The sequence below is a fragment of the Canis lupus genome, chromosome X (genome assembly GCF_003254725.2).
Source record: "Canis lupus dingo isolate Sandy chromosome X, ASM325472v2, whole genome shotgun sequence".
Classification (NCBI taxonomy): domain Eukaryota; kingdom Metazoa; phylum Chordata; class Mammalia; order Carnivora; family Canidae; genus Canis; species Canis lupus.
In genome coordinates, this window is record NC_064281.1 from 56,953,473 (window position 1) to 56,971,715 (window position 18,243).

An 18,243-nucleotide genomic window follows, 5' to 3' on the forward strand; every position below is an offset into this window, starting at 1 on the left:
AATACCCACCTTTTGCTTCAACGTGGAGGGACCTGGAGGGTATTATGCTGAGTGAAATTAGTCAATCGGAAAAGGACAAACATTATATGGTGTCATTCATTTGGGGAATGTGAAAATTGGTAAAAGAGATTAAGGGAAAGGAGAGAAAATGAATGAAAATATCAGTGAGGGTGACAAAACAAGAGAGACAGCTAATCTGGGAAATGATGAGGGGTAGTAGAAGGGGAGGTGGGCGGGGGTTTGGGGTGACTGCGTGATGGGCACTGTGGGGGGGCACTTGGCAGGATGAGCACTGGGTGTTATGCTATATGATGGCAAATTGAACTCAAAAAATTTTTTAAAAAAGAAAAGAAAAACAAATATCAAATCAACCTAGATGTTTAACAATTAGGAAGTAGTTAAAATATATATACACACATGTAGAATAACAAGACATACACATGGATATATATGTACATATACTAATGTATCTATCCACCTATTGAGTATCAATTCAATGTTATATTACCAGCCAGAGAAAATATTTTTAAAAGTAACTTTAATGAAATGAAATGTAATAGAGTATATGTGTATAAACATATATATACACACATTTTTCCGTGAAAAAGCAATATAAAAACAGTATATACATTCTTATATAAATATATGACATATGCAAAAAATACTAGAGAAGTACACCCAAACACACTTCAGGTAGTTCCTGGAAAATATTACAGATATATGGATGAAAATGATTCAGGATGGTATGGGCAGTCATTGGAATTGATTAGTAGGGACATTAAATTTCTTCTGTTAACTTGTCTGCTTTGTTATTTTTGTCTGCAATGAAGCTGAAAGATTTTTCTGACAATGGGGAAAAGGGCAGCAAGTGGGCACAGGGAAAGAGCATTTACAACCCCAAACAGGGAAGTGCCATTTGCAGCCCATCGAGCTGGCCAAGACACGCACATGCACGCACCCGCGCGTGCACACACAGACGCGCACACACATCAATTACAGTGACCAGGAGACTATGCAGGGGAAATGGACACACTCGTTTTACTAGCTGTGCTGGCTGGCATGAACGCAAATCAGTACAATGCTTATGAAGGGGCCATTTGGCAACACACGGGAAAAGTCTTTAAAATATCCTATTGTGGATCCTGCAAGTCGACAATTAAGAAGACCATCCGGTAGGCTAGCGAAGATTTGGCTTGACAAGGAAGGATTCATTCATCAGAGTATGCAATGTTGGGTTTAAACACAAGGAAAGAACTGGGCACCAACTGAATGTCCAATAATGTGGGATTGATTACAGAAATGTTAAAGATCCATCTATACACTCTGCAGGCACTGAAGATGACATTTCTGAAGCCTGTTGAATAGCATGGAAAGAAGTTCAATGGGTTGATTTTTGTTTGGTTTTAGTTTCTGAAGAAGCAGGTTAAGAAACACCACACATAGGAACCATTCTATAATGGTGTGTTAAAAGGGAAGGTGGGGTGGGAGTGAGGAAGGGAGGGAGAGAGAAGAAGAGAAGAGAGCCTGTAAAAACAGCACACCAAGAAGTGGCTGTCTCTGGGTAGTAGGATCACTGGGAACAATTACTCTCTTGGCTTTCCCTCATCTGATCTCCTTTTCCTTTCTGATGTTTCCACCATGAAATTGTGTCACCTGTGTAGTGAAGGAAGCAAGCATGAAGGTGCTTTTTAAACCAAACCACAAGGAGAAGAGGCAGCCTGTAATCTATCAAGTGGCACAGATTAGCAAGATTATTCGCAACGCCCTTGGTGGGGGGGGGGGGGAATGGGGGAAAGCAGAAGAGAGGAAGAGGGGAGGAGGTGGAGGAGGAAGAGGGTAGGAAAGGTGAGAGGGAGAGAGGGAGAAGGAGAGAGGGAGAGAGAGGAAGGGGGGGAGAGATCGAGGGAAAGGAAGGAGGGAGGGAGGGTGAGAGGAGAGAGAGAGAGATAGAGAGAGAGACAGAGAGAGAGAGATAAAGAGAGACCTGCACTCCCAGTACAATACAATACATTGCTGGTGGGAGAGAGGGAGAAGGAGAGAGGGAGAGAGAGGAAGGGGGGGAGAGATCGAGGGAAAGGAAGGAGGGAGGGAGGGTGAGAGGAGAGAGAGGAGAGAGAGAGAGAGAGAGAGAGAGAGAGAGAGAGAGATAAAGAGAGACCTGCACTCCCAGTACAATACAATACACTGCTGGTGGGTTAGAGGGGCAAAGAGGGTGGTTGTAAACCGGGTGGGAGCCAAGGTTTGGCTCTGCTGGCTGGCTCGTCCCTGGCATGTCTTCATCGCAAGGTGGCCTCCTCATCCGTGTCTTCCTCGAAATCTTTGACGTCAGCACTGGTGGACTGCCTGGCCCAGGCTCCCCTTTCGGCCTCTCGTTCTTTATGCGACTTGAATCTCCCAACGAAAATTTTGCGGTAGTTCAGGAACATGCCATTCATCGCATCAATGGCTCGCTCTGCGGACTCCTGCTTCTGGAAGTGCACAAACCCGTAGCCCTTGGGCCCCTTTTCGTCGCAGGCCACTTTGCAGGACAGGATGTTGCCAAACGCCGAGAAGATGTTGTACAGCGCCTTGTTGTCGATGGTCTTGCCCAGGTTCTTGATGAAGACGTTGCCCACCCCACTCTTGCGGAGCGAGGGGTCCCGCTGGGACCACATGATGCGCACGGGCCTGCCCTTGATCACATCAAAGTTCAGGGTTTCCAGGGCCCGCTTGGCATCCACCGGTTGCTGGTAGTTGACGTACGCGTAGCCCAACGAGCGGCGGGTGATCTTGTCCCTGCAAATGCGGATGGACAGGATGGGCCCGGCCGGGCTGAACTTCTCATACAGCATTGCCTCTGTCACTTCAGGATGCAGGTCGCCCACGTACAGCGAGGCCATAGGAAAGTCTGGGTTGCCTTCGGAGCCCCGGCTGGTCTCCGCATCCACATCTGCAGCCGCCGCTGCCGCCGCCGCCGCCGCAGCCGCCGCTGCCGCCGCCGCCGCCGCAGCCACCGCCGCCGCCACCTCCGCATCCGCATCAGCCTCCCCCGAGGAGGGCGCCGCAGCCTCCGCTACTGCCGCGGCTGCTGCTGTGGCGGCGGCGGCGGCTTCAGCCGCGCTGGCCTCCACAACCGCTGCCGCCAGGGCGGCCTCCGCCTCTTCCCCCACTGCCAGGGCCGCCGTCGCCTCCCCCTGGGTGGCCTCCCCCACTGCCTCCTCTACTGAGGCCTCGGCCTCCACCTCTGCCTCCACCTCTGCTTCCGCCTCAGCTACGGAGGCCTCCGCCACAGCCTCTGCCACGGTCGCCGCCGCAGCCTCCGCCGCCGCCGCCGCCGCTGCCGCCACCGCCGCCGCCACTGTCGCCGCTGTCGCCACGGTCGCCGGTGCCACCAGGCCGCTGCCGCGACCTCCCTTCCCGCGAGCTGGGGGACGGAGGGGCGGGAAAGGGCAGGAGGGCGTGTGGGCGCTGGAACCCGGGCCGGGGGCGCGAGCGGGAGCTGGGGCCGGGACCCGGGGCCCGGGGCCAACCGATCCGGCGAGTCCAGGTCACTTGGAATAGCAAGCGAGCGCTGCCAGGAGCGCGCTGGTGCGAGTCGCCGCAGCCTGCAGCCTGCTGCTGCCGCCGCCGCTCAGTCGTGGGCTAGTGTGCGGGGCGCGGGCGGGCGGCGTGTGGTGGGGGGCGGGGGGTGTTGGCGTCTGTGGTCCGGGCAGCTGGGCAGGCTTCTGTCTCTTTGGTTCCCCCTGTGGCTGCCGCGTGGCTGTGGGGCCGCAGGCTGTGGGAGGGGGCGGGAACGGGAGCCTTGGGGCTGGGGTGGTGGTGAGTCTTCAGCCTCTCAGGTTGCCTGGATATATATGAAGAGGAAGGCAAGGAAAGGGTTCTGCTGTGGACTGCGGGAATACCGGTTAGATTTAGAAGGTTTTGTTTTATCCCCCCTTTCCCCATAGAACAGTTAAATAATCAAATCAAGTACCTTGCAAGAGCGGGTGGGTGTCATGGAGAATACACTTGCCCGGCCTAAACAAAGCCAAGAAGAATGGTTTTCTCACATTCAGGGGTTCTCCCCACTTCCGCTCATACACACTCTCCAACATCACCGCCACCAAGGAAACAACACCTACTCTGAGCAGGAGCTGGGGCCAGGGGGCCAAGCTCCCCCTGCAGCCTGCTGACCCGTTTTCTCAGAGATTCCCGCCCCCCTTTCCAGCTCTTTCCCTCCTCTGCAACACTTGCAGAAGAGGGAATAAAGAACACATATTCATTCATCCATAATACCATGCCACAAATATTTAGGGAACCTGTGCTGGTCCCTAGGGATACAGGGATCTGGGAAGCAGCAGACATAAACTGGTTTTGAGCTTGTCCTTGGGAACACACAGTCTGGCTGGAACCGCTGTCCCTGCTCCAGACTAGGGGAGAACTACAGACCTGGGGTTCTTCTGCAGTGCCCCCCCCCCCCAATTCCTCCTGCCCACCCAGCCTCCTACATGCAGCCCTACAGAAGGCGAATCAAGAGCACCCTGTCCTTAGTGCTGTCTTCAATGAAACTGTGAGGAAAGCCACACCAAGGGCTGGGGACAGGGCCTGGTCCAGAGCCAAGCACTGGTTTGTTCTTGGCTCTGCCCTCAAGGTGCTAAGGTTACTAGCATGAACCAAGAAATACACATCCATGCTCAAAACAAAACCAAAATCTGAAATCTCTAGAATGAGGTCCCTGGTCCCAGCAGTTCATCGGCTAATATTTGTGAAAGCCTTATCAACTACTTGGCACTGGGAGCTAAGGGACAGGCCATGTGATAAGTGAGCAGTGGGTGTTGATGTGTTGGAGGTGTGGGGCCTGGTGATACTAGGTGAGCAGTATGTGTTGTGGAAGCAGAGAGGCCACACAGGGCCAAATGCTGAGTGGATAGACAAGTGAACAACCATTAGAGTCGAGTGTAACAGAAGCTAGGGCCCCACTAGCTCCAGAAAGAAGGACTCAGCCGCCAGCTCTCTGTGGTAGGAGTCAAGTGAGGCTGCACAGAAGACAAAACCCCAAAGATGAGCTCTGATGAGTAGCAGTCCACCGTGTCGAGGCAGAAAGGAAGGCATTCCAAACAGAGGGATCAGTCTACGTGCACCCAAGACCATGTGGCCTGCTAGCACACACAAAGCCACTTCCAGTCATGCCCAATAATCTGGCATGGACAGAGATCATTGTCTCCAAGAGCACATCAGGAGATGGAGCTGGAAGGTGTGGAGCCCTGCAAAGCAAGCTAAGGTGCTTGGACTTTGTACCCAAGCTCACGGGCACCACTCAGCACGTTCAGGGAGGGAATCGGTGTGATCTGATCCTTAGAATGAGTACAAATTAAACATCGATACAGAAGGTAGTTAAGAGAGCAGACCTTAAAAAGTTCTCCTTACAAGAGAAAAATGTTTAACTATGTGAGGTGATAGGTGTTAACGAAACTTACTGTGGTAATCCTATATCTCTATCTATCTCTATCTAGCTTTAGCTATATCTGTCTGTCTGTCTGTCTATCTATCATCTATCTATCTATCATCAAATCATTGTGTTGTACACCTTTCCCTTATACAATGTTACACGTCAATTATATCTCAATAAAACTGGGCAACCCCTTCCCCCATCGATACATATAGATACATAAATATGCCTCTGCCCTCCCCTACATACAACTGAGACAGAGATGATAGAACAAAAAGACAGACGTGACCAGTTCCAAAAGAGTCAAAACAACCCTTCCCTCTGTCCTTCCTTTCCTCTTCCCCCATCGATACATATAGATACATAAATATGCCTGTGCCCTCCCCTACATACAACTGAGACAGAGATGATAGAACAAAAAGACAGACGTGACCAGTTCCAAAAGAGTCAAAACAACCCTTCCCTCTGTCCTTCCTTTCCTCCCTTAAATAGGAGTTTCTCGCTTACTGTGAGCCAGGCATTGAATTTCATGGGCTTTGGGGTCAGGTATAAAAAAAATGACAAAACCCTCAGGACCTCTCACTCCACTCAAGCTCAGGCTGCCCATACAAATAACAGAAATGCCAGCAGAGGGCCATAGGTACTATGTGATTGGACTATGGTGACCATGGGATTTCATCTGCCCAGCACATATTCTCTCCTCCCCCTCATTCCTGCCCATCCACCGCCTTCTTTGAGTAAATAAAACTGTTTTCTGTGGTGACTGTACCTAGGCAGTGTTGCACGTGACAGGACAACCTCCAAGCCTGAGGAACTGACCCAATCACTGTCGGGTGTGAGGCAGTGAGAACCTTTCCATCGCTGGCTGGAAAGCATCCCAAGGTGGCTGAGAAACAGACACACAGACATGTACCTGGCCAGCTTGCAAAATCCAGCCCACTGCCCCTAGACAGAGCTAGTGCCAACAAAGGAAAAGGACAGAGACGAGACGTAGGAAAAGCCTGCTGTACACCCAGTGCTTGACCAAGGTGATCACTGTCACTGCTGTGAAGAGCCATTTCTTGGGGGTCTAGATTGCTTGTAGGCAGGAGGCAGACGAGCTGTGCCTTACTCCCTCCAAGAGGGACCCGAGGAGGCAGAGGCCAGGGGAAAGCCATGATTCCTGGGGGGTGGGGTGGTGGTAGGGGATGTGCAGGTGACAAGAAGAACTTCTTGGCCCATGGGTAGGAGACAGAAATGCCAAGCAGGACCAATGCAAGGGCCAGGACTCAACAACATCTCTTTCTCTGGCTTTGACTTCCAGCCCACAGAGCCGACAGAAATCAGTGAAGCGGCAGGAGAAGGAGGTTCAAGGAAGTCATGCTATGGCCAGCAAATTCCCAAACTTGTCAATCCTGAAGAAGATCCCTAGGCCTCTGAACCTCCCGCAACAGGAACAGGGCTACTAAAGTGACAAGGAGAGCAAATGGGGAATGCTCTCCAAGTCCTTTCTCACAGAGGCCTCTGTGGGGGGTCCCTCCTGGCCAGTCCCTACCATCTACAATCAAAACTCTTCTGACTACTAGGCACTGTGACAGAGGCAAAAATGATGAGCCCTGTGGAGCATCAGTGGAGGGAGAGAGAGGTCTTTTTCTTGGGGGAGGAAGTGTTATTCACTTCATTCATCCAGTGATTTGAAAAGTACTTATTGGAGGGCCTATGCTGTACCAGGCATTCTTCTAGGCAGGAGGTCCCTGTACTCAGGAAGCTGAATTTCTAGTAGGGAAGACAGACAATAAACTCATCAGAAAATTTAAAAGCATTTAAAGGTTGCTACAAATGCCCTCATGGAAATAAACAAGATGGTTTGGTGCCCATTACCTAGAACCACCCCTCCCTCCCCAAAGAAAAAAGTGGCAAAGGTCAGGAATGGCTTCTCTGAAGACAATGATCAGTGGTCAGTCCTGCCAGGAACCAGGGGGAAAACCTGCCCAAACAGGGGTGCTGGAGGGGCAGAAAGGATGCCAGTGTGGCTGGAGCCCAGTGAAAGTGCGGGATGGAGGGACCAGAAGAAGGTGCAGAGGTGGGAAGGAGCCATGATGAAGAGTTTCGTTTTTACTCAAAAGTGCTCTGGGGAACCAAAGAGAGGTCGGAATCAAGGGAGTGCCGTGACCTAATCATATTCAATAATTTCTCGCTGGCTGCTCTCCGTGGAGAATATTGCAAGTGGGCAGGGCACAAAGGAAGGTAGGAAGACCTATTTGGACCCTCTTGCAGTAGTCCAGTCGAATGATGGCAGTGGCTTGGCCAAGACTGGCAGCATGAATTTGGAGAAGAGTGCATGGGTTCATGTGACATTTTGGAAGGAGAACAGTCATTGCTTGCTGATGCATTGAAGGCAGTCGGTAAACAAACTTAAGAAATGAATGATTACTAAAAGAGTATTCCCTTTCAAGTTTGATCATAGAGGTGTTGTGTATGGTGATAGGCAATATGGAAAGCAGGTGTGGTAGGTTTGGAGAAGGGAGAGAAAAACAGTCAGGGGTGTGTGTCAAGAGCTCTTATTTGCACATGTTAAGTGTCTGGAGTCTATTGGTCACCCATAAGGCTGGAGAGGCAGAATTATTGAGACAACAGGACACAGATGGTATTTAAAGTCAGAAGACTGGGCAGGAGCACCTGGGGAGAGTATAGTCAGGGGAAGAAGTTGCAGGGCTATTCCCTGGGACACGCCCACATTTAGAAGTTCAGTGGAATATGACAAGCCAGCAGAAGAGATTGAGAAGGACTGGGTGTTAAAAGGGCTGGCCCCAAACCTGACTTGCAGGGTCCAGCCTCAATGTCCTCACTCAGGCCCTGCTTTCAGTGCTTCTGGCTGCACGTGCATGGGAGTTGGTTTAAAACAGGGAGGCAAGAGGGGATCCCTGGGTGGCTCAGCGGTTTAGCGCCTGCCTTTGGCCCAGGACGTGATCCTGGAGACCCGGGATCGAGTCCCGCATCAGGCTCCCTGCATGGAGCCTGCTTCTCCCTCTGCCTGTGTCTCTGCCTCTCTCCCTCTCTCTCTCTCTCTCTCTCTCTCTCTCTCATGAATAAATAAATTAAACCTTAAAAAAAAAAAACAGGGAGGCAAGAGACTTTGTGTGCTAGGGTTTAGCTTCTCTTCCTGTTCATTTCTCAGTGGAGCTTTCAAAAGAGATAGGTTTAAGTCCAGAGACATTTCAAGAGTGTTTGGAGCCAGCACTGCTCTTCCATTTCATATGGCCCACTTCCTTCTTCCTATCAGGAGGGAGAAATATGGAAAGAGTGGGAATGTAGTTCAGAAAGCAGGGGAAAAGAGTAGAAAAGAATGGAAGAAGGTAGCGAATGGGGGCACTAATGGGGAGAGGGACAGATCAACTCCACATACAAAAATGAATCAAAACACCAAAAACAGTGATCTACATAAAGAAGTCTATTCCTGTGAATTTCTCATTGGCATAGCTGTAAGAAGGACGCCTGGGGAAAAGAGAATGAAAGCATAACTGTATTTTGGGGTAAGGAAATCATTTCTGTCAGTTCACACTGTCCCCCCAAACTCCCCCAAATGAAAATAATCATGAGATACAAGCCAACAACAACAACAACAAAAAGCAGCCTTGGGCTTTTAGTTAGGAAGAACTGGAAAGGTTTGGATGTGTCCCCGTTATTTAACAAATAATAACAATGATTATTATACTATCTTGAACAAGTACAACACATTGAGCCAACAGTCCTTTGGATCCTCATAAAGTGAAATGTTAAGGAAGACAGATTCTCAGTACGTGCTCTGAGTTTGAATTTCAGAAACTCTAATTAAGGTTCTTAGGAATTTCTTTTATAACAAATACTTTTGCCCCAACCCTGATTAGGAACCAAGAACAAAGGGCTATCTCGACTGATGATTTTCATATACCGTTTCAGATATGTTTGTCCCTGGGGACCAATTCTCCTTTCAGTATATGCTTACAATTTTAACCAATGCCTTTCATTGTCATAATCTTAGGCAGTTTACAGACACGATCTTATAAAAAAATATATACCTATAGATAGGCCACAGGCCATGACTTACTAGCTGTGCTTACCTCATTCAAGTTGCTTTACCTGTTTTGTTTTTTCCTTTATCTTTGGAGTCTTCATCTGTACAAGCAGATAGTTGTAAGGATGAAAAGTGATAATATATGGGAAATGTTTTTCCCAGTGCCTGGCATGCATTCAATGCCCAACACGAGAGACTCCTTATAATGCCATTTCCCTCTGTCTTGAGGATATCCTTATTCAGCTGGGTTTTGAAGGCCCAGTGTCTTTCCTTTCTGGTGTCCAAGGAAGCCTGGCTTTTTCTCTCTAACCAGGAGCAAAGTGTCCATTCAGAGGGAGTCTGATCCTCTGAGTCACATCCCAGGTTACGGCTGGATTTTACTCTAGGCAATTAACTGCCTGATTGTCCAGCCTAAACTCACTTTTCTTACACCCTCATCCAGGTTTCCCTTAGTTCTCCTGACCTTAGAACCTTTTTATAATCCACCTTTTTATTTGTCCTGAGGTCCAAGGACTTTACAAGTCAATACATGAAAACATGCTCTTTTCCGTACTCAAGAAAACTGCCCAGAAGATTTGATAATATTCATGGGTTACGGATGTGTGAATGGCTGATTCTCAGTACTCTTGAGTTGTTGAGCAATTTAAGTTCCCACTCTATATAATAAATGTAAAATGAAATCCCCTTCCATACGGTAAAGTCTTGCTAAAGTCATGATGGCTACCCGTAGGACCTCCTCCCAAACATACACACTATCTTTTTAAAACTATTCTTTAAAACGGAAAAAGAAAATGAAAATGAAAAGCATTGTTCTCACTGAAAAGAAGTCATGCACAGGGTAAACAAAATCGTGATGACGAGAATGTACAAAGGAACTTATGATAAAAAGCAAAGGTTCAAGACCTCACCACTTCTCTACCCCTTGTTGTGATCCCCAGGGTAGAGCATTTTATTTTATTTTTATTTTTATATTTTTTTAGTTCCATTTGTTTTTTTGTTTTTTTCTTATAAATTTATTTTTTTATTGGTGTTCAGTTTGCCAACATATAGAATAACAGCCAGTGCTCATCCCGCCAAGTGCCCACCTCAGTGCCCGTCACCCAGTCACCCCCACCCCCCGCCCACCTCCCCTTCAACCACCCCTAGTTCGTTTCCCAGAGTTAGGAGTCTTTCATGTTCTGTCTCCCTTTCTGATATTCCCCACTCATTTTTCTCCTTTCCCCTTTATTCCCTTTCACTATTTTTTATATTCCCCAAATGAATGAGACCATATAATGTTTGTCCTTCTCCGATTGACTTATTGCATAGAGCATTTTAATAATTCCTGTTTGCATTCTTCTGACACTTAACCTCTTACAACTAAAGTGCTTAATCTGCTATTTCAATAAATCATCAAGTTCAGACATCATCAATTGACCACATTCTGCTTACAGAGGAGTATATTTAACTCACTCAGGTGTCTTCAATCTGCCCTCAATTTCTTTCTCTTGGTGTTTATACTTTCTTTTGATGTTTACTTCCTCTATTTGGTGACTCTAGTAACATTTTATTTTATTTTTAAACATTTTGTTAGTTACCATACAGTGCAATATTGGTTTCTGGAGCATAATTCAGTGGTTAATCACTTACATACAACACCCAGTATTCAGCACAACAAGTGCCCTCTTTAATACCCACCACCCACCTAGCCCATCCCCCACCCGCCTCCCTGCATCAGCCCTCAGTTTGTTCCCCAACATTGAGAGTCACTATGGGTTGTTTCCTTCTCTCCATTTTTTCTCCCCCCCCCCCCATATGTTCATCTGCTTTCTTTCTTAAATTCCACATATGAGTGAGATAATGTGGTATTTGTCTTTCTCTGACTGCCTTATTTCACACTCTAGCTCTATCCACATCATTGCAAATGGCAAGATTTCATTCTTTTGGGTGGCTGAATAATATTCCATTAAACACACACACACACACACACACACACACCACATCACATCTTTTTTTAATGCATCAGTTGATGGACATTTGCCCTCTCTCCATAATTTGGCTATTGTTGATAATGCTGCTATAAACATTGGGGTGCATATACCCCTTGAATCTGTATTTCTGTATCCTTTGGGTAAATTCCTAATAGTGAAGTTGCTGGATCATAGGGTAGTTCTATTTTTAACTTTTTGAGGAAGCTCCAAACTGTTCACCAGAGTGGCTGCACCAGTTTGCATTCCCACCAACAGCGTAAAAGGGTTCCCCTTTCTCTGCATCCTTGTTACTACCTGTTGCTTTTTTGTGTTGTTAATTTTAACCATTCTGGCAGGTGTGAGGTGGTATGTCATCATGGTTTTGATCTGTATTTCCCTGATGATGAGTGATGTTGAGCCTCTTTTCATGTGTCTGTTAGTCACATGTTTGCCTAGAGTAAAATCCAGCCACATGTTATTCATGTCATGCCCATTTCTTACTGGGTTATTTGGGTTTTGGGGGGTTGAGTTTGGTAAGTTCTTTATAGATTTTGGATATGAACCCTTTAACTGATATGTCATTTGCAAATATCTTCTCCCATTCCGTAGGCTGCCTTTTAGTTTTGTTGTTTCCTTCACTGTGCAGAAGCTTCTTATCTTTTTTTTTAAGGTTTTTAAAAAATTTATTCATGAGAGACACACAGAGAGAGGCAGAGACATAGGCAGAGGGAGAAGCAGGCTCCCTGCGGGGAGCCCAATACAGGACTGGATCCCAGGACCCCAGGATCACGCCCTAAGCCCAAGGCAGACTCTCCGCCACTGAGCCACCCAGGTGCCCTAGACCGGTTTCTTATCTTGATGAGCTTCATTTTTGCTTTTGTTTCCCTTGATTCTGGCAATGTGTCTAATAAGTTACTACAGCCGGGGTCAAAGAGATTTCTGTCTGTGTTCTCTAAGATTTTGATGGTTTCATGTCTCACATTTAAGTCTTTCAACCATTTTGAATTTATTATTTTGCATGGTGTAACCCTTGTGGTGTTTTGTGGGGGGGGGTGCATATACTTTGGTCAGTTGACCTTGATTTTCTATAAGATGAGCTTATTGCCATGCCTATCTTTCCCTTCCCTCAATTTCTTTTTTTTTTTTAATTTTTTTTTTCATTTATTTATGATAGTCACACAGAGAGAGAGAGAGGCAGAGACACAGGCAGAGGGAGAAGCAGGCTCCATGCACCGGGAGCCTGATGTGGGATTCGATCCTGGGTCTCCAGGATCGCGCCCTGGGCCAAAGGCAGGCGCTAAACCGCTGCGCCACCCAGGGATCCCTTCCCTCAATTTCTTTTCCTCCTTTCTATCTCCTCTTCCAATCAGGCTCATAACCATTTGCATCCACTTCTGGAAACCTAATCAAATCTTTTCTGCTTTGAAAAGTAATACAGCCCTTTACCTTCTACCTTTCAATGAATCTCTAATAATATTGACCATAGAACCACATTTCTTCACTGAATTCAGGCTGGGCCACTAGAAGGAGGTTAATCTTAGTATCAAGTTCAAATCCTCCCTTTTACCTTATTCCATTAACTTCTGAAAGGTCTGCTGCATTTGAGTTTCATTTACATTTAACTTATGCATCAAATTCCCTCTCTCTCCCACTTTCTATTTCTCCCTCCCTCTGTATCTGTCTCTCTCACTCACACACACACACACACACACACACACACACACATTAAATGGCTGCCAGGCAATTATCATTAAACAATTTAATGCTATAACAATTTATAAAATGGGTGGTATCATAATCTTCATTTTATAGCCAGAAAACTTTGGTAGCAAGTATTTAAATAACCTGCCAAGGTCTCACAAGGTGTAAGAGGTAGAGCCTGGAATTTGATTCAAAGAAAGGCAGCCTCATTCCAGAGTTGGTGCTGGCCACCACTATGTTAAACTGCACTAAACATCTCCCTTTTGCTTAATCAGGATCCACAAATACACCCCATGCTGTTAAAACAGGTGGAATAGTGCACAGATAAACGAAGAGTGGTTGACAATCCATCCCCTTCCTATCACGACCCCCACCAGCCCCAGATTCTGGGGGTTACAGAAAACAATAATGATGTTTTGTTTTTTCTTTTTACACTTTTCTCAAGCTCATACAACTCTAAAAACAGGTTGACATTTTCCTGAATAGGTTTCCTTCCTTCCTTCCTTCCTTCCTTCTTTCTTTCTTTCTTTCTTTCTTTCTTTCTTTCTTTCTTTCTTTCTTTCTTTCTTTCTTTCTTTCTTTCTTTCTTTCTTTTTCTTTTCTTTTTTCTTTTCTTTTCTTTTTTCTTCTTCTCCTTCCTTCCTTCCTTCCTTCCTTCCTTCCTTCCTTCCTTCCTTCCTTCCTTCCTTCCTTCCTTCCTCTTTCTTCTTATCAAAAGTGGCCTCATGCACTTTGCACTTTTATGTGACTTTCTACATTCACAGAACAGGTTAACGCACACAGATCAAGTTATTTCCATTTTATTAAAGTCTGCTTGATGACAAACAAATGTATGCAACAATGCCCTGGTTCTCCCATGTTTTATTTTTGCAGACAACAAGACAGAAGTCATTTTTACCTTTGCTCCCTTTTCCATGACCTGTTTTTATTTTTCTCAGCTTGCTTTGAAGACTTTCTCTTTATTTTTGTTTTCAAAGCAATTGGTTTACGGAGTTTTTGGTTTTGCCTCATATTTGGAACACTTTCTACCATTATATTTTCAAATACTTTCCTGTCTGTCCCTCCCTCTTTTCTCTTCAGGGGCACCAATTACATGGAGGTTTGGCGATTTGATAATGTCCCACAGGTCAATAAGGCTCTTCCCATTTATGTTTGTTTTATCTTTTATTTTTTATTTTATTTTGTTTTTTAGGTTTTAATTTAAATTCCAGATGGTTAACATACAGTGTTATATTAGTTTCAGGTACACAATATAGTAATTCAAAGCTTCTATGCATTACCGTGTGCTCATCACAATAGGTGCACTCCTTCATCCCTATCACCTATTTAACCCATTCCCCCCACCCACCTCCCCTCTGGTAACCATCAGATTGTTCTCTATAATTAATAGTATTTCTCTCTTTTCACATTGTTTACATGTTTTGTTTCTTAAATTCCACATATGAGTGAAATCATATGGTCTTTGTCTTTTGCCAACTGGCTTATTTTGCTTAGCATTATAGTCTTTTGCTCCATCCATGTCATTGCAAATGTCAAAATTTCATTCTTATTTATGGCTGAGCAATACTCTGTCTATCTATCTATCTATCTATCTATCTATCTATCTATCTATCCCACCTCTTCCTTTTCCTCATCCACTCATCAGTTGATAGACTCTTGGGCTGCTTCCATATTGCAGATAATGCATATTGCAGATAATTGCAGATTCCATATTGCAGATAATGCTGCTATAAACATAAAGGTGCATGTATCCTTTTGAATTAGTATTCCTGTATTCTTTGGGTAAATACCCAGTAGTGTGATTGCTGGATCATAGGGTAGTTCTATTCTTAACTTTTTGAGGAACCTCCATTCTGTTTTCCACACTGGCTGCACCAGTTTGCATTCCCACCGACAGTACACGAGGCTTCCTCTTTCTCCACATCCTCGCCAGCACCTATTGTTTCTTGTGTTGTTAACTTAAATGTGTGAGGTGATATCAATTGTGTGCGTGTGTGTGTTTTAATTTGAGAGAGAGAGAGAGAGAGAATGAGTGGGAGGGTGGAGGGGGGCAGAGGGAGTGAGAGAAGCAGGCTCTCAACTGAACAGGGAGCCCGGCACAGGGCTCGATCTCAGGACCCCGGGATCACAACCTGAGCTGAAGGCAGATGCTTAACAGACTAACCCACCCAGGTGCCCTCCTCATTGTGGTTTTGATTTGCATTTCCCTGATGATGAGTGATGTTGAGCATCTTTTCATGTGTCTATTGGCCATTTGGATGTCTTCTTTGGAGAAACATCTGCTCATATCTTTTGTCATTTTTTAATATTGGGTTATTTGTTTTGGGGGAGTTGAATTTTTAAAAGTTCTTTATGAGGGGATCCCTGGGTGGCTCAGCGGTTTGGCGCCTGCCTATGGCCCAGGGCCTGATCCTAGAGTCCTGGGAACGAGTCCTGCGTCGGGCTCCCTGCATGGAGCCTGCTTCTCCCTCTGCCTGTGTCTCTGCCTCTCTCTCTCTCTCTCTCTCTCTCTCTCTCTCTCTCTCTCTGTGTGTGTGTCTATGAATAAATAAATAAAATCTTTAAAAAATAAAATAAAATAAAAGTTCTTTATGTATTTTGGATTCTAGCCTTTTATGGGGTAAGTCATTTGCAAATATCTTCTCCCATTCCATGGGATGTCTTTTAGTTTTGATGATTGTTCCCTTCACTGTGGAGAAGCTTTTGTTCTGATGTAGTGCCAGTGGTTTATTTTTGTTCTGTTTCCTCTGCCTCAGGAGACATATTGAGAAAGAAGTTGCTACAGCCGATGTCAAAGAAGTTATTGCCTGTGTACTCTCCTAGGATTTCTATGTTTTCAGGTCTCACAGTCAGGTCTTTAACCCATCTTGAATTTATGCTTGTGTATGGTGTAAGAAAGTGATCCAGTTTCGTTGTTTTACATGTTACTGTCCAGTTATCCCAACACCATTTGTTGGAGAGACATTCATTTTCCCAGTGGGCATTCATTTCTGCTTTGTCCAAGATTAATTGGCCATATGGTTGTGGGCTCATTTCTGCATTTTCTATGCTGTTCCATTGATCTTTGTGTCTATTTTTGTGCCAGTGCCATACTGATTTGACCACTACAGCTTTGTAATATAACTCAAAATCCACAATTGTGATGTCCCCAGCTTTGCTTTTGTTTTTTAAGGTTGCTTTGGCTATTTGGGATCTTTTGTGGTTCCATGCATATTTTAGGATTGTTTTGTTCTAGTTCCATGAAAAATGCTATTGGTACTTTCTTGGGGATTTCATTAAATGTGTAGATTGCTTTGGGTAATATAGACATTTTAACAATATCTGTTCTTCCAATCCATGAGCATGGAATGCCTTTCCATTTCTTTGTGGCATCTTCAGTTTCTTTCATCAGTGTTTTCTAGTTTCAGAATACAGGTCTTTCACCTCTTTAGTTAGATTTATTCCTGGGTATCTTATTATTTTGGGTGCAATTGTAAATGAGATTGTTTTCTTAATGTCTCTTCTGCTGCTTCATCATTGTCGTATCGAAATACAACCAATTTCTGTGCATTTATTTTATGTCCTGCAGCTTTACTGAATTTGTTTGTCAGTTCTAGCTATGTTTTTTGGTGCAGTCTCTCAGGTTTTCTATACAAAGTATCATGTCATCTGCAAATAGTGAAAGTTTTACCTCTTCCTTACCAATTTGGATGCCTTTTGTTTCTCTTCATTGTCCAATTGCTGTGGCTAGCATTTCTAGTACTCTGTTGAATAAAAGTGGTGGGAGTGGACATCCTTGTGCTGTTCTGAGCCTTTGGGGAAAAGCTTTTTCCCCCATTAACGATGGGGGAATGTTTCCCCATTAACGATGTTGCTAGCTGTGGGGTTTTCATAGATGGCCCTTGTCACGGTTGAGGTATGTTCCCTCTAAACCTATTTTTATAGAGGGTTTTTATCATGAATGGGTGTTGGATGTTGTCAATGGATTTTTCTGCATCTTTTGAGAGGATCTCATGTGGTTCTTATCCTTTCTCTTATCTTTTTTTAAAAGATTTATTTATTTCTTCATGACACACACACACACACACACACACACAGAGAGAGAGAGAGAGAGCAGAGGGAGAAGCAGGCTCCTCGCAGGGAGCCCGATGTGGGACTTGATCCCAGGTCCCGGGATCACGCCCTGAGCCGAAGGCAGATGCTGCACTGTTGAGCCACCCAGGTGTCCCATATCCTTTCTCTTATTGATGTGATGTATCATATTGATTGATTTGTGAATGTTGAACCACCCTTGCAGTCCAGGAATAAATCCCACTTGATTGTGGTGAATGATTTTGTAAATGTATTGTGGAATTTGGTTTGCTAGTATTTCACTGAGAATTCTTGCACCCATGTTCATCAGGATTATTGGCCTGTAGTTCTCTGTTTATCTGGTTTTGGAATCAGGGTAATGGCCTCATAGCATGAGTTTGGAAATTTTCCTTCCACTTGTATATTTAGGAATAGTTTAGGAAGGATAGGTATTAACTTTTCTTTAAATGTCTGATAGAATCCACCTGTGAAGCCATCTGGTCCTGGACTTTTGTTCATTGGGAGTTTGTCAATTACTGATTCAATTTCTTTGCTGGTTACAGGGCTGTTCAAATTTTCTGTCTCCTTTAAGGTTTCAGTTTTGGTAGTTTCTATGTTTCTAGGAATTTATCCATTTTTTTTCTAGGTGTCCAATTTGTTGGCTTATAGTTTTCCATAATATTCTCTTATGATTTTATTTCTGTGGTGTGGGTCGCTGTTTCTCCTCTCTTGTGATTTTATTTGTTTGAGTCCTTTCTCTTTTTCTTGATATGACTGGCTAGAAGCTTACCAATTTTAATGATTGTTTTTTTTTCAAAGAATCAGCTCCTCGTTTCACAGATCTGGTTTCTTGTTTTTGTTTTTAGTTTCTATATTATTTGTTTCTGCTCTGATCTTTATTATTTCCTTCCTTCGGCTAGTTTAGGCTTTGTTTGCTCTTCATTTTCTAGCTCCTTTTAGGTGTAAGGTTAGGTTGTTTATTTGAGATTTTTCTTGCTTTTTGAGGTAAGCCTGTATTGCTAGAAGTTTCCCATTTGACGGGCACTGAGGGGGGGACTTGACGGGATGAGCACTGGGTGTTATGCTATATGTTGGCAAATCGA

General features: G+C 45.0%; 1 protein-coding gene across 1 annotated transcript; it reads right to left on the reverse strand.

The window, feature by feature from the left end:
- Positions 1 to 1,015: 1,015 nt before the first annotated feature.
- On the reverse strand, positions 1,016 to 3,525 carry LOC112676119 (polyadenylate-binding protein 1-like 2). The gene has a single exon (XM_035712026.2). The coding sequence runs from the start codon at positions 2,877 to 2,879 to the stop codon at positions 2,277 to 2,279; it is 603 nt and encodes a 200-aa protein (XP_035567919.1). The 5' UTR covers positions 2,880 to 3,525; the 3' UTR covers positions 1,016 to 2,276.
- Positions 3,526 to 18,243: the final 14,718 nt, after the last annotated feature.

Bases quoted from the DNA above. Each gene is read 5' to 3' on its own strand.
- LOC112676119 (XM_035712026.2), bottom strand. From the start codon at position 2,879: ATGGCCTCGCTGTACGTGGGCGACCTGCATCCTGAAGTGACAGAGGCA.